The 18,297-nt window shown below is 44.4% G+C and overlaps 1 protein-coding gene across 2 annotated transcripts in view; it reads right to left on the reverse strand.

The window, feature by feature from the left end:
• Positions 1-18,297, reverse strand: part of LOC138293413 (dynein light chain Tctex-type protein 2B-like) — a 190,650-nt gene that overhangs the window by 116,812 nt on the left and 55,541 nt on the right. For both annotated transcript variants that reach the window (XM_069232635.1, XM_069232636.1), the window contains exon 3: positions 16,127-16,270. In XM_069232635.1, coding sequence (XP_069088736.1) covers positions 16,127-16,270 — 144 coding nt within the window. The remainder of the gene's footprint in view (positions 1-16,126; positions 16,271-18,297) is intronic.

The raw sequence follows: 18,297 nt of genomic DNA on the forward strand, positions 1-18,297 counted from the left end.
GACACCTGTACAATACGTACAGTGTGTACAATACGTATTCCCAAGGCCTCTAGCTGCATCACCAGATTGGTAGCAGCAGCAGACACATTGGCACAGCACTGTGCACATGATGACTCCAGTCACATATACAACGACATCCTGGGTCTTCCTGCATTCCACTCAACTAGGCCGCCAAATGCTCAAAGCCATATCTTGCATCTCCACTGTGTTGGCGGCTCTGGTCATAAAATGCCATTTACAGGTCATCCTCCAAAGTGCAATTGACCTGCACATCCCATCAGCTGCTTGAGTCAAATTGGGTTGCCATGTCAAATCACCCAATACCATGGTTACTTGGAGCAAATGGATTGCCTGCAACTTAACTTTGTCCAAGGTCCCTGCTAACTGTAACTCTAAACCTTTGGAGGAAGATGTCACAATTCAACCAGTAACAATGTACGTTCTTCATCAACATGTTGAGCTGCCACTGGGAACATGGAGGACACAAAACAGAGACTACAACTACCCTTCTAGATGAAGCCCTCAATGACGAAAACACTCCTGGACTCCTGGACGTGGAGGACAGTCCTGGCACATCTGTGCAACCTGGTTAGACAGCAATAGTGAGCCTCACTGTGCCCACCACATTACCACACACCCCTGTTCCATCAACATCACAGGAAAGCATTTGCCTCCCAACCTGTTTTCCTAGCACAGTGTCCACCATCTTCTGCCCCCCAGTCCTGGATCCTAAGATGCGGCGCAACACTTTGGCCAATGAGGGTTCAGGAACAAGTTGGAGAGGGCACCCTGTGGCAACAGCAGAGGCCCGTGGGTGTAGAGTGCATGGGAAGGATGCTGTAGGCCCGCAGGGTGATACCACTAGGACTGCTCTTAGCCAGAACACCATCAGCCACCCATAATGGGCCAGGTGTTGATCAAACTCTGGGAAATCAACAGCTACAGAAGGAAATCCATAGGGACATGCATGGACAGATGGAGGCCCACAATTCCAACATGGCCTCCCTAACAGGGGTGCTGAGGGACATACACTCCACCATGAGCAGGTCTTTTCAAAACTAGTCTGCCCCTTCCTTTGGCTCATCAACAGTAGGCCCATAAACATCGGCGGCAGCCACAGGAAGGGAAGCCCTTCCAGAGGCACAAGCAGCCAGAGACACACCTGCCCCTGCAGCTGATGATCTCCCCTCCGCAAGCGAGGGCATCTAGCAAAGAATCCAGGCGGTGCGGACGACAAGACACACACCCCTGCCTGCAACAACCCTCTTCCTTAAGGACCTCCTTTGTGGGTTACACATTTACTTTGTGGACTTATCCTGAACCAGCTTCTATTTCAAATGGAATTGCATCTTCTCCAATAATTCAATTCACCATGACTGACCCCTTCACATATTTTCTTTGATTGATACATGTCACATATATTTTCTGTTAGTCATAGCTTCAGAGTAAAATCACCCATCACTGATTCATTGTCTGCTGATTTTTCTTTCATATTTCACAATGTAGATATGTCAGAGCATGTGAACCATACAATGATGATCCAGGGTACTAGTTAAAGATGGGATATGTTGCAGGTACACAGTCTCCAGCTCAGGAGTACAACCATCCCACACAAACACATGCATACACATGTCTGGTCAAACCAAAACATTTATTACAGTGTTCAGCACATAGGCTGTCAATAGGTCAGAACTATTGGAAATCATAAATGATTGACTCATACTGAGTAAATGAACATATTTACAGGGACAGACCTCCAGACAACAGAAGGAAGGAATATGTCAGACTTTGTCCTGTAGAATAGGCAAACATTGAAGTAGTTGATGTCAACATCTTGAGCCTAATCACACACCACACCAAAGTAATTCAATATCACATTATCCAAGATACAGACAGATGGCAGTACAACAGTTCCTGATCACAGGGCCATCACAATCTAATGCTCATGCATCAAGTGGTATGACCCAAACATATGTCAGTGTTGTGGCACAGGCACTGTGGCCTACAATGATGAAACACATTTACGGCTATATACAGGTCATACAAAAAGAGTGTTTATCCAATGAGAAGGGAAAATGACATGGTTGTAAGCTAGGACTTCAAATTTTATGATCACATGATCACACAAATGATGCATGAGGCCCACCACAGGACACAAAACAAGTACAATGGGCACTTCTGACCTTCCATCCAAACACTGTGCAAGCTGTCTAGGCTCAGGTTTCAGACACCCAAACTATGTGACCCACATTACCTGCACCAATCCAGGCCCACTTCGTATGACAGCAAAGCATCCTTCTAATGTCACAACTCTGAAATGCCCACATGAAGATGTCATGGTGAAGGTACATGTACAAAGAACAAAATAAGGAGTATAGGCTTGAAACCATACATATGACACAAGTCCCATAGCAAGCATCTGGAAGAAAGTAGTACATTTTCAAGAAACTGATACAAACAAAGCAACATCATCAAGGTGGGAATGTGTCAAGAGCTACCTTATCAATCAGCCTTTGGCAGAGTATCAGCTCCCTAGTTGTTTCAAAAACACTAAACTGCACACATTCTCACAACTTCAGTTAATTGTACAGTCACACTCGTAACATCACAACATACTTACATTCCTTAGAAGTAGCTGTAGATGAGATTTTCTTGCAAGTCAGCTTCTTCCTCTTCAGCACTGTCACCTTCAGTTGGCATTTCAGGATTCTCACCCAGCACTGCTACGAGATATTACTACGTAGGGCGGGAGGTTCTGGAGCATGCAGCATGCCACAGTGATTTGAGACACTTTCCCGGGTGAGTAGAGGAGGGCTCCACCAGTCCTGTCCAGACTGCGAAATCTGGCCTTCATGAGCCCAAAAGCCCACTCCACTGGCCTCTGTGTCCTTACATGGGCTCAATGAAGCAGACTTCCCCTGGTGTAGTTGAATCCTTAACCGTGTCAATAACCAAGGACGGTTTGGATATGCTGAGTCTCCTGTTATGGAATGGGACTTTAGTGCAACGAGTCACTCACTTCATGATTGTAGCACCTGACATTGCTCATACACAATCAGGACAGATGTGACTTACCAACCAGCCAGGCACTCTCTGGGTGCAGCTGTGGCATCAGCTGGGGTATGGTTCTGTTCCGCATTGTATAGGAATCATGAGCTGATCCAGGAAAATGGGCACACACATGCGAGATGTAGAGATCCGCCAAACAGAAAACATTCTCATTGATGGAATGGAAGTTCTTTTGGTTTCTATAGACTTGTTCAGTGGCCTGTGGTGGCACTACGCCAACACGTGTGCTATCAATGACCCCCACCAGTTACAGGAGCTGGGAAAATCCATCGAAGTCAGCCTTCACATTAGCTAAATCCTCACGTCGGAGGTTGCTGATAAAGCTGTCAATGTGCTTCAACATCGCTGAGAGGAAATCTTTCAACACCAGACTGAGCATAGATTGGGACATTTCAGCAGATAGGGCCACTGTATGTTGAAAGGACCCTGTGGCCAGAAAGTACAATACTGACATGACTTGTACAATGGGCGATATGCAGTATGGATTACCGTTAGCTGGCAGCAGATCTGGCTCCAACTGATGACACAAATCCACTATTGTCATCCATATGGTACAACTGGATGACGTGGCATTCCTCCATGGTCTGAAGGTCTGGCAATGGATTGTAAACAGGAGGTTGATGCATCCTCCCTCTCTCAGGGTACCTATGTGTGAAAAGACATGATTTGGTACATCATGTATGTTGTGTCCACAGCAACATACATGATGCATGCCAACAATCTCATGTTACAAAGCATTTATGACTGGATAGACGTAACACCCAGTACACTTCACAGCTGGCAACTTCACAGGGGTCAAATGTGAAGCCCATGGTTGTCAACACGTGTCCACAACATGGATTTGGGAGACACCCTACTATCTGCTAGACAATTTCCCCTCGAAATGTGAGGGTATTTTCCGACCGCCGTCATATGCCATCTTTGCCCTGCAACACACTACACGGGTATTTGTGTAGTCGGACCTACACAAGATTGACAGATTGATGTTTGTGATTGATGATGTCTGTGATGTCATTAAACTTTTATTGTTGTTGTGACACATTTTACAGAGCCATATACAGTATTTCAAGCCACCAAAATGGCAGATGCCTGACTTACTCCACTGGACATCAGGAACTGCCTGCAGCTGCCGGCAGAAGTCGTCCACGCGATAGGCGGTTCCAACTGCGGTGGACACAGCCATAGGCTAAGATTGTTGCCTGTGGCGGTCGCAGCCCAATGGCTGCGTCCGTCGGTGGTGATGACTGCGTATGTGTATGCCCCGTTGTGCAAAATCATTCACTTGACTCCACTTCAGCTGCTGTGTGCAGCATCTGGAAACAATAATGGCATGTCGAGCTGGTGAAAGGCCCCTGCCGTCTCTACTGAAGAGCTGGAGAGGCTTGTGAGCGAGGTCCTTCTTCTGTATGGACAGCTCTATGGCTCACCAGGGGAGCAGGTAAGTATCTTATTGGCACAATTGACACTGTACAAAGCCATCCTTTGCCTTCTCAAAGGCTATAATGTGCCCCTGTGCGGCAGTTAGACTTCTTGTGTGCCTGTTATTGCAGTCTGTGTGGTATCAATGGGATGTGCATGGTGCAGGTATTGGTGACGATTACTATATGTTGTGTTCATTCATATTGTGCTGTGTGATGTTTTATGGAGTCCTAGATCCTCCTTGTGTTGGATGCACATAACTAGGCAAGAGGACTCTACTGCCATCCAATCACTTTCATTTGTTTATTTGGTTGTAAATGTTAGACAACATGTCTGTGCATGACAGCATGAGCTGTGTATGCATCTTTTCAGAGTCATTTGGGGATCTTGTGAACAATGTATATTGTGCCACAGATCTTTCACCCCACATCTGGCCTTGCCAAACGTTTGTCTAGAAGGGATATCATGACTCACTGTGCCCTTCAGGCTGCCACACAAGCCACATTGATGATGGCCACATGACGTACTCTCAAGCATGTAAGTGATGGAAATATGAGTGTGATGTAGGTTCTGTATGCTCAGCCTGCAGAGACCAGGGCCTGTCAAATGTATCTCCCATTATGGGACATAGTCCAGGCTGGGGAAGAGTCACTGTGGGTATGCAACTGGGCACTATGCACAATCCCTGTAGAACTACAGATTCTGGCATGTGGCCAATATGAGGCTCTATTGGCAAAACTTGGTCTGCATGCCTCAGTGGATTGACTAGATTAGGAATGGTTACTGAGGTAAATCCCAGAACTAGTCCGTATGTGCATTTTGCATGATTGTCAATGTGTGTTTTTGACTCATCACATGTCCCTTACTCCACAGCTCTGTTGTCACCTTCACAGAAGTCATATATATCCTGCACAGGCTTACTGCAGAACTGACAGACCCACAGTGCAGCCAGTGTGGAGATTCCTGGGAGACCATCGCATGTGACTCAGTAGTTTGGTTACATGCAGAAATTGTACAATACATACTTTGGTATGTTGGAATGTCATCTCTGTAGTTTAGAAAAAAATGCCCAAAGGAATGTTCTGTGGTACAGGTACATACCACAGGAACCCAACCTGAAGCGGCATGTGTCTGCATTTGGTAGGCCACATGTCCCCACATGCACAGGGAAGACATTTGCCGTTCCCACCATGCCAGCCCTTTCCTTGTCACTCAAGTGTAAGAGTGAAGTCTATACTATGGTAGTTGCCTGTAGGGACTATGGGGGTTATTCTAACTTTGGAGGAGTGTTAATCCGTCCCAAAAGTGACGGTAAAGTGACGGATATACCACCAGCCGTATTACGAGTTCCATAGGATATAATGGACTCGTAATACGGCTGGTGGTAAATCCGTCACTTTTCCGTCACTTTTGGGACGGATTAACACCTCCTCCAAAGTTAGAATAACCCCCTATATGCATTGAGTCAATCTTGCTGAGTGTAAAATGTGTTTGTACAGTCAGGCCTAAGGAGTTTACCTTTCAGGAGCCACGTTGGTGTGTAGTGTTTAATTGTGGCTCACATCACAGTACCTGTTGCTGGAACATGGGCTATCTGATGTCAGTGGGCTTGCTTAGTCATTGTAGACCTTGAGCAGAGTACTTGGTTAGACTGCAGATGACTCCAAAAATATGTAGTCATGTCCCTGTACTTATCAGCATGTGTGCTTTACACTTGTGGGGTGTTAACCAGTTAACAATGTTTGACTTGGTGTTTCTGAAGTGTGTGACACAACCATTTGGACAAAAAAACTTGTGTTTGTAACTTTTTGATTTGTCTCTTGCATCCATGCAGGTCAATGCCCATCAGAAGAAGGAGATTTGGAGAGCCATCGCCTGGAAGGTGAGGACCTTGGTGGTCCATAGCCAGCAAAGCACCCACTGTCACAAGAGGTGGGAGGACATGAGACGCTGGGCTCAGAAGATCATGGAGGTCCAGCTGGGGCTGTCCTCCCAACAAGGGAGGGGGGGTGCCCATTAGACCATAACCCCACTAATGGCCTGCATTCTGGCAGTGGCGAACGCAGACCTTGATGGGCATTTGAGGGTAGCACAGCAGTCACAAGGGGGTTAGTACAGGGCATATTCATGCCTGTCACATAGCCAAGTTGATGTGTTAGGTTCTGCCATCTCCCCCTGATGCCCATTAGCCCAGGGACCTAGGACAAAACTGGATACAGACTACAAAACGTTTGCTCTCCAGGGACAACAGATGGCTTGTACAGTGATCAATCAAGTAATGGTTGTTGTTGTAGTGGGTGTACATTCCTTGCAACATACCACTACTTCTCAGTGTTACAGGCCAAAGAAAAAGAAGTGATGGATCACTGTCCTAAGCCATGTGTCTGGTCAAGTGAATAATTTTGCATCTGTCCCCCAGAGGCCACTAGTCTTCAATGTGTGATGAGTGATGGTGCCTCACTACTGTCTGTTATGTGAACAGGAGTGGCTTGCGGCAAACAGAAGGGGCGGAGCGGTGCGCAGGGGAAATTAAAATAAAATTTAAACCAATAAAAAATAACATTTACCTTAACTCCGTGTGCCGCTCCCATCCTCTGTCTCCTTGCTGCAGGTAGTGGCTCCCATCCAGGACTGGAGAGAGCCTATTGTGCATGTGTGTTTGGCCAGCCCGAGGCGGCCGGCCAATAGCCCCTCACTGCTCATCACCCAGTGGCCCCACCCTTTTACCAAACAACGATAATAAACTTAGTTTATTATCGTTGTTTGGTAAAAGGTTTGCAGCTACTGCTGCTTGCGGGGGGTGACGCTCCTCCGCCCTAATGGAGGAGCCGCCCCTGCATGTGAAGGTGGCTATCATACATGTGACAGAGCCTATATTGTTGTATGTGTGCAGCTACTGATGAAAAATTTCCCTTGGTAAGCTGGGAATGTCCATTGACATGATTTAGGTGTCATCACTATTGCCAACATTCCTGGTGCCTGCATGTTAGCATGTGTCTCTTTCTCTTTTGTCAATATGTGTACACTTGTTTCATGCAGGGTCTACCTGTGTTCATGTGATGATTTCTGTATTGCCTCACATATATGTGCATGCCAACCTGTGTTTGGACTTGGTCATATGCAATAGTGCTACATTTCATGTGGTGCCATAGACAGGAGTGTCTCACCATTGATTGTTGGCTCACACATACCCTCACCCATCATTAAATGTCACTTAGCATGTACAACTGCAGTAGCAATGAGGGACATGACAGGTAGCACTAGAGGTTTGACACACAATGTGCATTTCCATGCCATTGGTGTGGCACATGTGGGAAACTGCACTGCACTTGTATAAGAGGGAAGGGTGTTACCTGACTGTTGCCATGCATCAAGAAGTGTCTTGCAGTTATGTTGGAAACACATGTGGTTTTGTACAACCATTCATCCACTGACATATGGGTTTGCTGGTCCAAAATTGTGACAGTGAGGTAGCTTCCCATTGGGCAATATGTTGTGGACCTTCTACAATACTTGCAAATCTCAGGGCCTCTTCAACATGCAAAGGATTAATGGGTTCTGCTGATGATATCAGAGTATGTTATTGTAAAGGGTGCCATGCAGGAGTGGTGATTTCACTGGGGCTTGCTGATTCTTTGTGTTGTGTATTTTAGAGACATATCTCCCTGAAGAATTGCACATTTTGTCGACAGTGTACATTTCCATGCCAAATGGGTAGTATATCTGAGCAACATTAGTACTACCTTGATGCCTCCATTAGGACAAATTACACATGGTGAAGTGTGCATTGTTAATATGTTTCCAGTGTGGCATGAGTATTTCCATGTCACCTTCTTGAAGTTACTGTACTGCTGTAATCAACGTGGCAGGATTTTGGAGGATCATTTTATATTGTAGTGTTGTTGTGCATGAGACACATAGATGTGTGCATGACCTTGTGTGAATAAACTTGGCATTGGCCTATTTTTGTATGACAGCAGGTAGCAGTAAGGGACAACAGTTAGGGCTAGAGTTTTGCTCCATGAGGCAAAGCATTGAAGGTGATGTGGACTCCTACTTGTTCAATGGTTACTGTGATTGCACACCTTCACCCATGCAATTGGAGTTGTCTGAGATCCAGATTTTCCTGTGGGCAACTGTGAGCAGTTCAGGTGGCATGCATGGATATGGTATGCTACATTTAGGAGCCACTTTGATGTAGTTTGTTGCTGGGGCCTACTTGACATCATGGTAATGTTTGCTAATCACAGCTGTTGTTCGAGTATAATCAGAAATATGTGGTGACCCTTTTTCTCTTTGAATTTGCAGCATCATCCCAAGCAAGCGAAGGAGACAGGGTACAACCAAGTCAGTAAGCATCTGGCCACGGTATCTCCAGTCATTACACCACCAACACGACGAGACCCAGTAGCCCGGAGGGTGAGGGGAGTGCTAGGGAGGACATAGGATCAACTTCTTCATCATCGGATTATACCTCCAGTGGCTACTCCCTAGTGGTGTCAGACCCATCAGAACCTGCTCCTGTACCATTGTTGTCCGCCACCCCAAGTTCTATCGCCACCCTCCATGTTGTTTCCCATCCAGTTGGCTTTTCTCACTCACCCAAGAGTGTGGGTGTCTTCTTTGCCCCAGGCACCTCAACCCCAGCCACTATTACCCCTGCTGCCCTGAGCGAGGAGGCAATTGCCCTCCTTAGGAGCATTCCTGTGGGGCAGCCTGCCATTGTGAATGCCATCCAGGAATTGGTCAGCCAACTTCAGCAGACCATTGCTTTCCTGAAAGGCATTCATAGTGACATGTCTGGCCTACAGAGATATTTTCAGGCTTTGGCCTCCTCACTGATGGCAGTCATCCACTCCCCCCACATTCCTCCCTCCTCCGCCTCCCTCTTCCAAATCCCAAGCCCCTCATACCCTAACTGTGCCAAGCAAACAGACACACCGAACAAACCCACCTCAAAACACACAAGCAGCACACATCGACACAAACACCACAAGACACACCGGCAAGCAGGCACTCATCATTCACCCACAGCCACCACTTCAAAAGACACCCCCACCGACCAACACACCACACCAAGCATACTCCCAGACAAAAGCACAACACTCACAGACACATCCACCACATCATCCATACCAGCAGACACGAGCCAAAAAAAACACACAGACACATCTACCACATCAACCATACCCACAGACACCACCCCAACACACACAGACACTTCCACCGCATCTGCAGATACCACCCCAACTCAAACAGACACATTCACCACATTCACCATACCCACAGACACCATCCCAACACACACAGGCACATCCACCTGTAATGATATTAGTATTTAACTACTGCTCCATCTTGACCGCTGACTCCATTTTGTGCTTAGCTTAGGTTCACACACCATCACATTGGTGGCCACCAGATCCATTTTGATTAGAGACTCCATTTTGTGCTTAACCTAGCTTCAGCCACTGTCACGTTAGAGGTGCAGGTATTCTTCTGCGCACAAGTTATGCAATATGTTTTTCGCTCATGTTTTCACTCTTCATGATCTTTCTCACCAAGGGCTAGAACATAACATGGAGGGGTGTGAGGTAGATAAGGATGTACCAGGTTGATGTTTATGGTACGGCAAGGAACCGTTTGGTCTTGGAAGAGTACCTTGGGATGTGGCCAATCTTCAACCTGCCCTTCTCAAAACCAATCTGCTTTGGACAGCGTTTGAACAACAACTCACTGGATGGGAGGTGAGATTTCTCCTCTCTGTCTTGTTTGAGATATATAAGAGGAGGAGAAAACTAGACGACTGTGGATTTAACTCTTGCAGGAGGGAGACGCCTTTGCCTGCCACTCCCTTGAGTGTAGTTCTCTCTTAACGGTCGACTGGGTTCACTGCCTCTTGCTGGTAAAGAGATGAAGCAAGCTAGCCCCATGATGATGAATTATTTTAAATTATAATTTCTAGCTTTGCATTGTGCGTGAATATATAATCACTGTATATGCATATATATAATCCATGATTAAAGCTGTGTATTTTAATTGTTTGTTTTTATGAGCATTATTATTCTACTGCGGTGATTATTTTGGGAAGTGAATTCGTGTTGCTGCATTTGACCTACATGCTTCCTCTACTCTAACCTGAAACGGTGCTGTAATAAATTTAATACGCAGACTAAGAGCTCTGCATTGGTAGAATTCCTTTTGTTTGTGTTTCCTCTCAGTTTAAAGTAAAAGCAGAACACTTTTTTTTCACTGCAGTCACTTTTTTCAAATGTGCATTTGTGTTGTACATAATTTACCTTTTTATTCAAACCTTGCAAAGTGCCTTGATAAATGTATTTCTCAGACTTTGAGGGTTGTATACCAGAAATTCCTTTCAGTATTTGTGTATTTCTTCTTAGTCTGCAGTAAAGCAAAACACTACTGTACCCACAGACACTAACCCAACAGACACACACACATCCACCATTCCCACATCACCCATCACCTCCACCTCCCAGCCCACCAAGACACACAAAGGCATGCACTCACACACACCCCCTGCAAGCACCTATACTCCTCCCCCATGAGAAGCCCAATCTTCCAAAGAAAAAGACCCCCTCCCAAGCCCATCTATCCCAAATTTGACCCCCCCCCCCACCCCAAGGATGACCCCTGAGGTCCTTGCCAGGCCCAATTTATGCCCCTTCCTGTGGAGGTTCTCTGACAGTGATTGGAGTCAAGTTTGGGCACAGTATTGTGTATGAACTGTTGTGGACTGGCCAATGGTCTTTGCTCTGGAGCAATTGTTCATTATTAAACCCAAGTTGTTGTTTTGTTGGGTACACATTTGTACTGCAATTACTTTTCTACCTTTATGTTGGTCCTGAGTAACTTGTGTTGTATGAGTACAGTTTTGTGTGTTTGGCCCCGATTGCTGATCCATTTGCTGTTATTTGCAACATCGGACTTTGTGGGCAGTACTGGTATCACCCAGGACAAAGGTAGATGTACACTTTATGGATATTTGTTTGATATTCCAATGGGGGTGTCATTGCATTGTGTTCTGTTTGCTATGGTAATTATTTCATCTTGTGTTGGCCAATGTCAGCATGTGTAGTGTTTGACTTGTCCCCCTGTGTCATGTATGGAAGGTAGAGTTTAGTTTGTACACACATGGAGGGTGTACAGTTGTGCTAGCTTCCTTTGCATTTAACTGAGCATGCTTCCATTTTGATGTGTGTACCCTGCAGCTACTTCAACTAGATATATGGCCCTGCTGTTGCTGTTGTATGTCCTTTCTTTACTTGCACTTTCACACTGTGCAGATAAGCATGTCCCTCAGCTCTACTGTTATTTGTCCCTGAGATACATGAAGGGCCAGTTACTGTGCAAATGTTGTTTTGGAGGCATGTGCAAAGTGTGATGTGTCCCAGGGCAGCATCCTTCCATGAGTGTTTCCGATGCCCCATCCCTAAAATGCAGGTCTTGTTTGCATCATGAGCTTTGGATAATTATCTCTCAAAATATTGTGCATCCTATTGACCTTCCATTGTGTTTCAATGTGGGTGATCTGTGGGTCCATTGCAGGGCTGTTGCATGGAAGGAGTATTTGTGTTCCATGACACATCCATACATAAGTGTCTTCAATTTGACGACAGTCCATGGCATGTGTGCATGTTTCATTATGTTTGATGTTGCTGTGGTGTTGGTGTTGTTTAACCCAATGTTCTGTAGACTTCACTGTCCCTGAATCTGATATGAGCAGACATGTGTTGTTGTGGAGTGTGGCGATGCATAGCTTCATGACACTGGTAGGTGTGTGTTCTTATCATCGATTGCGTCTACGGCAGTGTGCATTTTGGCCTCCATAGATGAGCAGCAGCAGGACGTGTGTAATGGGATCCATTGCGGCACAGGACGTGTGATGCTGCCTGAAGGTGAGTTGCTTTCTTTATGCTCTTCTGTGTCCGTCTGCTGAGACGTGGTGGTTGAACTGCCACTGTCACATTGGTGGTGTGCAACATCATAATGTGTCTGGCAGAAACACTGTCTCCGTCGGCCTGTTTGTCCTGCCTCACCACCGTGACAGTTGGCGGTGCCACTAGGACCGTGGCAGTCTTTCCGCTATGGGCCCATCTACATCGTAAAAGGGTGGTCTGTCTGTCAAGCCGATGGCTGTCGGACTGCCCCCACTATGGCGGTACACGGACCGCCAAACTCGTAATCAGGCCCATAGTCCTTTGAAGATAAACAGGAAACAAAAGTAACCAAGGATAAAGTCTTGAGAGAGATAATAATTCTGAAATTCACCCCGGGTTGGCATTACTGGTTTTAGGCATCTAAAAAGTAGATTCAGGAGAGGTGGGTTGTCTCAATACGTCAGTTTAAGGCTCACAGTTGGACTGGATGAACCGTAACTCCATGTCCATGCACTGCCAGATGTTATTGTGTTTTTTTGCTGCTCTCAAGTTGTTTTTTTTGTTTCGTTTTTTTAATGAGCCTAGGAAGTTTTTAGTCCGGATTTTCGCTGTTTAAATACGCGAAACTGCAGAGCATCGATTGAGTCATGTTTCAGGACTCTCGATGGTATTTTAATTGGTGGATTATTAATGTATGGACGTTATATTAATAATCTTGGGAAATAATTGTGAACTTGGAAAACACCGGAACCAGTCAAGTCTTGGTAGATGATTGCATATATATTATCATTTGTTGCTTTGAAACAATCTGTTTTCACTTTATAATGTATTTATTGAAAAGTTCGTTTATCAGTAAAATGTACTATTATTAATACTGCCAGATAATTCTGACGAGCTGGGAATGAATCCTGGTGTATATTTTTACACTTCGAATAACCTCCTCTCTCCCACCCCTCCACTTATCGTCCCCTACCAACTCTAAATCTTTCCAGCAGCCCCTCTGTCTAGCAGAACTCATAGCATTTTATCCTTGCTTGTCAGGTGTGCTGAGCAGATGGAAACAGTATCTAACAACCGATAACATCTTCTCCATCTCCCGCCATGAAGCGGTTCTCTTTAGTTACAGGTCACTGACTTCACCACCTCTTAATCTCCCAGGCTCCACTGGCACTTATTGCCTTCACTGTAATGCACCTTTCTTTATGAAGAGTGATAAACTGATTTACCTTTATATCTCATGTCAAGGCCTGTCTAGAACTTCCTTTGACTCTTTAACTCTTGAATTAAATATACTTTAGCAATACTAAGTCATTAACTCGAATGTTGTTTTTGATATGATCTTGGCAAACTAAGATCATTTTTATGTTTTTCTTGGCTAGCCTAACAAACTAGAGTCCCACAATGTATTATTGATCAACGTTTTGTTTACAAGGTCATAAAACCAGCAGAATGGTGGCATAAGAAGCCAAAAGCATGTCTTAAGGAAATAAAATGGACTGAAACAACATACCAGAGTAAGTATGTGTGTGAAGAGATCACAAATAGGCAGAAAATAAGCAGAACTAGAAGGCAAATAACCAAAATATGGAGAAGATGAATTTCAACAGGTCAGCGGCCTTGCCTATACTGCTCCATCATCCTTTTCTTCTAGTAGACCGTCACATCACCTACCAGTGACCATTTTCTCACAGCCCCTCCTCCGCACACCAAACCCTACTAACCACAACACGACGATCACAAACCTTCGTGCTGCTCGGCCCCCAGCAACTCTGCCACCTTCAGCTGCTTGCAGTTGAACACACTTTAGATTACTGTATGTATCAAACATTCTGCCTGACGCTGACTCAGTAGAAATGCACTTGGAGAACAGTGCACACAGGCCTAACTTAAAGGACAGGGACAATTATGGATAGATGGTGATGGACTTGTTGTGTAAGATGCTCCTGAGAAAAGTAGTCATAGATGTGGTAGAGGTGGGTGTGTTGGTCCTTCTCAGTGCAGATTCCAAACATTAAAAGAAAAGTAAGAGTTGTAGAAAAGGAGCATTAGACTAATGTCCATCAAAAAGATGTTCTTTGTGGTGGAAAGTGAAAGAAATGAAAGGGTGATTTCCAGAACCGATCATCTTCTACTCTTTTACTCTTTTAACACTTTACGTGCAGTGTTGGTCATGCAGACATGGAGAGTGAGAAGGTCCACTTTGACAACGCAGTGGCGGTTGCAGAAGTGAGAACTTTGATCTTTCTAAGACATCAGGTGAAAGGGAAAGCAAGCACATTTATTAGCATGCCATACCTCAAAACCTACAGCTTAATACCTGGTCCTTACCAAACCAAAGGGTTTCTAATATGGCCTTATAGCCTGCTGCTGAGGGCTATACCGGTTATTATAGACCCAGAAACTATACTATAATGGGGGAGAGGGCATTTAACAACTGGTATAGCCTCAAGTAGAAGGCCTAGAAGGGTATTAGAACATTCCACTCACTGAGGGTAGGATGCTCTAAATTAAGAAAAAGGAGAACCAGAAATTCAGACATTGGGAAGGTGGTGCAACAGGTTTATACCAAACAATATTAGCACTGAACTACTTCATTGTCTTCAATGGAGCTCCCTTAGCATTGGCTTTTGTGACATGTTGGGGTTTTAAATAGCCCCTTGTCATAACCTCTTGTGTGCCTCCCTCCACTGTCTTTGTACTACTCCTTCCACCTGCAGGATGTGGCCCTGCTGCAGATTGCTGCTGCCCACCATTAATGCTTTTGGCTTTGCCCACTTACAATGTTATAAGCATTGGCAATGCTAATACTATCATCCAGCCATCTACAGTTACAAAAAATCATTCCAAAATGGTCACCGAGCATGAGCTTGAATGTATGATGGTAATCTTTTATTGGTGTTTCATAAAGTACAAGAAAAACTGTTACAAGGTAGCTGCCGTACATCAGCTCGCACACCCGCTGTTTGACCATCTGGGAAAAAAACATTGGTAAAGACAATAGGTTGACACGTGATATTAAATGGGAGACCTTCTGGCTTTGACAGTGCTTGTTGTCACGCCCTTCATTTCAGGTATTCCTATTGTAAATTATATTGTAGAGCAGGTGAGAATAAATATCTTCAAATGTCAGGTAGATTGCTGCCTGAGTAACCCAGTGACCCCTGCATTCAGCACAATTTGTAGCCCACAGGGCCCATGCACCAAATGTAGGAGACCTTTTTAAAAGGGACTGTTTCCCACCTGTCTAAAACTCTAAAATTATTTAAAGGAAGCCACATTTTAAGCTGCAGTTAGTCTCCCCCTATTTTATTGAGCATCCTCTCTACAGTGGTATCTGCGCACCCCCTTTTGGCAGGAAATAAGGGTACTTAGTCACTTTTTAAGCAAATGAATTTGAAAAGCAATGTGTCTGTACCTGGGGGTAGGCATCTACTAGAATCAAAACTGAAAGTTTTGTATATGACCAAATATCAATGAGGCAGCCTACCATTGCAAAATTGCCTTCAAAATGTACCAAACCTTCATTAATCACATGCCAGTAAGACAATGCAGATACCAGAACATTAATTTAAGGTTGGGTTCGTCAGCCCTCTCACTGCCAACTCAACTAGAAACAGACCATCCACCGATATCGGATGCTCACTAAGAACAAGGCATTTGTATAGGCTACAATTGCAGATACCCGTTAATCGATGGGTAACACTTCTAATGCCAGGAAAGAAAGAATGACTGCATGGTACCTTCAGCTCTTTCGTCAGCCTCTTTGCCGCCAGGAGCCCCTTCAGAGTGAAAGCAGCCTCTGTACTGCCTGTTCTCGTTGCGCTTCCGTTTCCAACTTGAAATTGTGGGGTAGATTTGACACCTGTGCCAACAGCACTTGAAGTCTATAAGTGTTAAATTAAACAAATAAAACATAATGGGCAAGTAGTCAAACATGGTTAAATATCAGCATTATTCGTAAAGTAGTTTTTTTGTATCTATAAACATACTACAATGGCATCTCCTCAAGTAATATTCTCATCCATTGAGGTACATTTCAGCATCAAGTAAAATTTGCAACAGTTCGCATTAGTCATCTATTCACTCCCTAAGACTTTATACCTGTAAAAATAATGTAAAAAATAATTTAAGACATCATCCTTCAATTAAAAAGGCTTGATTTTCATCGTGACTGACAGTGCCTTGTCTGACAGCTGGTGTAGTGGTCATCTCTGCACTTAAATGGAAGTACCTTCACCGCTGTTCAATTCAATGCAGAAAAAGTTTGGTTAATGACCGCTGTGCACATTTTCAACACTTTTTTTTGTTGGGAAAAGTGAGGCTTTGTTTCACAAATACAAAAAGCTAACGACTCCCAGGATCATTACTTTTTTCTGTCCTTCACCACCAGGGTTGTCCTAAAGTTGACAGACAGTTAAAAAGCAGACATTGCACTGTCCACCCTGAACAGAGTGTTGGGCTGATGGAGGAAGGGTTCTGCTGGTGGAATCAACGGGGGCTCTATCGACAGAAAACTTAAGGTCTGCACATCTCTAGACGAGGCGGGCAGGCCGGGGGTTTGGCAGGCAGTGTACTCCGGTTGGAATCGACAGAGCTCCCTGTCTACCAAACTATTAATCGAGCCCAAAATCTGCAGACATGGTATCTATATAGCAAATTGATGCATCAAAAAGTAAATCTAAGAATCACAGTTCTTTTTCTTTTCTTTAAAGTATACAGTAATGGAATGATCCCTTTCATGAGTATGAAAAAACTGCAAGGGAAAATGAAAACCTGCAGCTTTTAGTTTGGAATGAAACCTAACCAAATTACCATTTTAACACTCACATCAGCCTATAATATATTTTTCATAAGATGCATTGCAGTGAGTATTTGTGTAAACATTTGGAGACTAGGAGTTATCTTTTTGGCAGCTGTGATTTTCCACCCAAATGTGAGGAAATCAATAAAGCCTGCGGGCTCTAGCAAAATTGGCGCATGCTTCATCCTTGGCAGTGCCAAACAAGCACTTGCAATGCTAATAGGTATGGCTAGCATTTTGAGTCTTGACTAAACCTTTAAAAATAATTCTGCAGCAGTTAAAAAAGATTGCTTTTTGTATCTATAAGATAAAGAATTTGCGGCCAGGTGTACAAAGCATTTTTACAGACTGGTTTGTAGTTTGTAACCACAAAATTTATTTTTTAAATGTAATAATCCCGTTTTAGGAATTGGTAAACTATTTTGCAGGCATCCTTTCCAAATACCAAATTCATATGTGATGTATCAACCCATTCACAAATGGAACAAGTCTCTTTTGGAACCCTTCCCCTTTGTGAATGGTAAAAACGTTTGTTGGATACTAGGCAGCGTGCTAGGGGATCACTACAAACCCTCAAACTTCAAAAAGAAAGTAAACTTTTTTTACATCAAAGCCCAGTTTCCTTTAAGGATAACAGGCTGCATTTTTTTCAAGTTTGCTTTAATTGAAAGGCGATCACAGGGATGGTGGTCTGTTGATGCTTGGAAGTCAACATCCCTGTGATGGCCACAAATCAAAGTACATCACAGTTTGCAGCCTATGTCCCTAAGATTCAGAGAATCAAAAAATGTAACAATAAGCAATAACTCCTCCCCCCCATGCTGACATCTTCACATGGCACCTGCCCTCCAACTGCTTAAATGTCTACCTATGGATAGATGGATATATGGTCTTCCTTCAAGGCACTCTGCAGGGTCACCTATGTCATGGGTCCCACCTTTATTAAAGTAAAGCTTTGTATAATGGACACTTTTTGTTCTGAACTTCTACCCCCGCTGTCCGTACCAACCCACAAAAAGTTGCACATCAGTTGAATCTTCTTCTTTATCAAACTGCAATGTCACAGAACTCCCTCCCATCAACAAGACCACTTGGAATACAGGACAGTGC

The sequence above is a fragment of the Pleurodeles waltl genome, chromosome 4_2 (assembly GCF_031143425.1).
Source record: "Pleurodeles waltl isolate 20211129_DDA chromosome 4_2, aPleWal1.hap1.20221129, whole genome shotgun sequence".
Taxonomy (NCBI): domain Eukaryota; kingdom Metazoa; phylum Chordata; class Amphibia; order Caudata; family Salamandridae; genus Pleurodeles; species Pleurodeles waltl.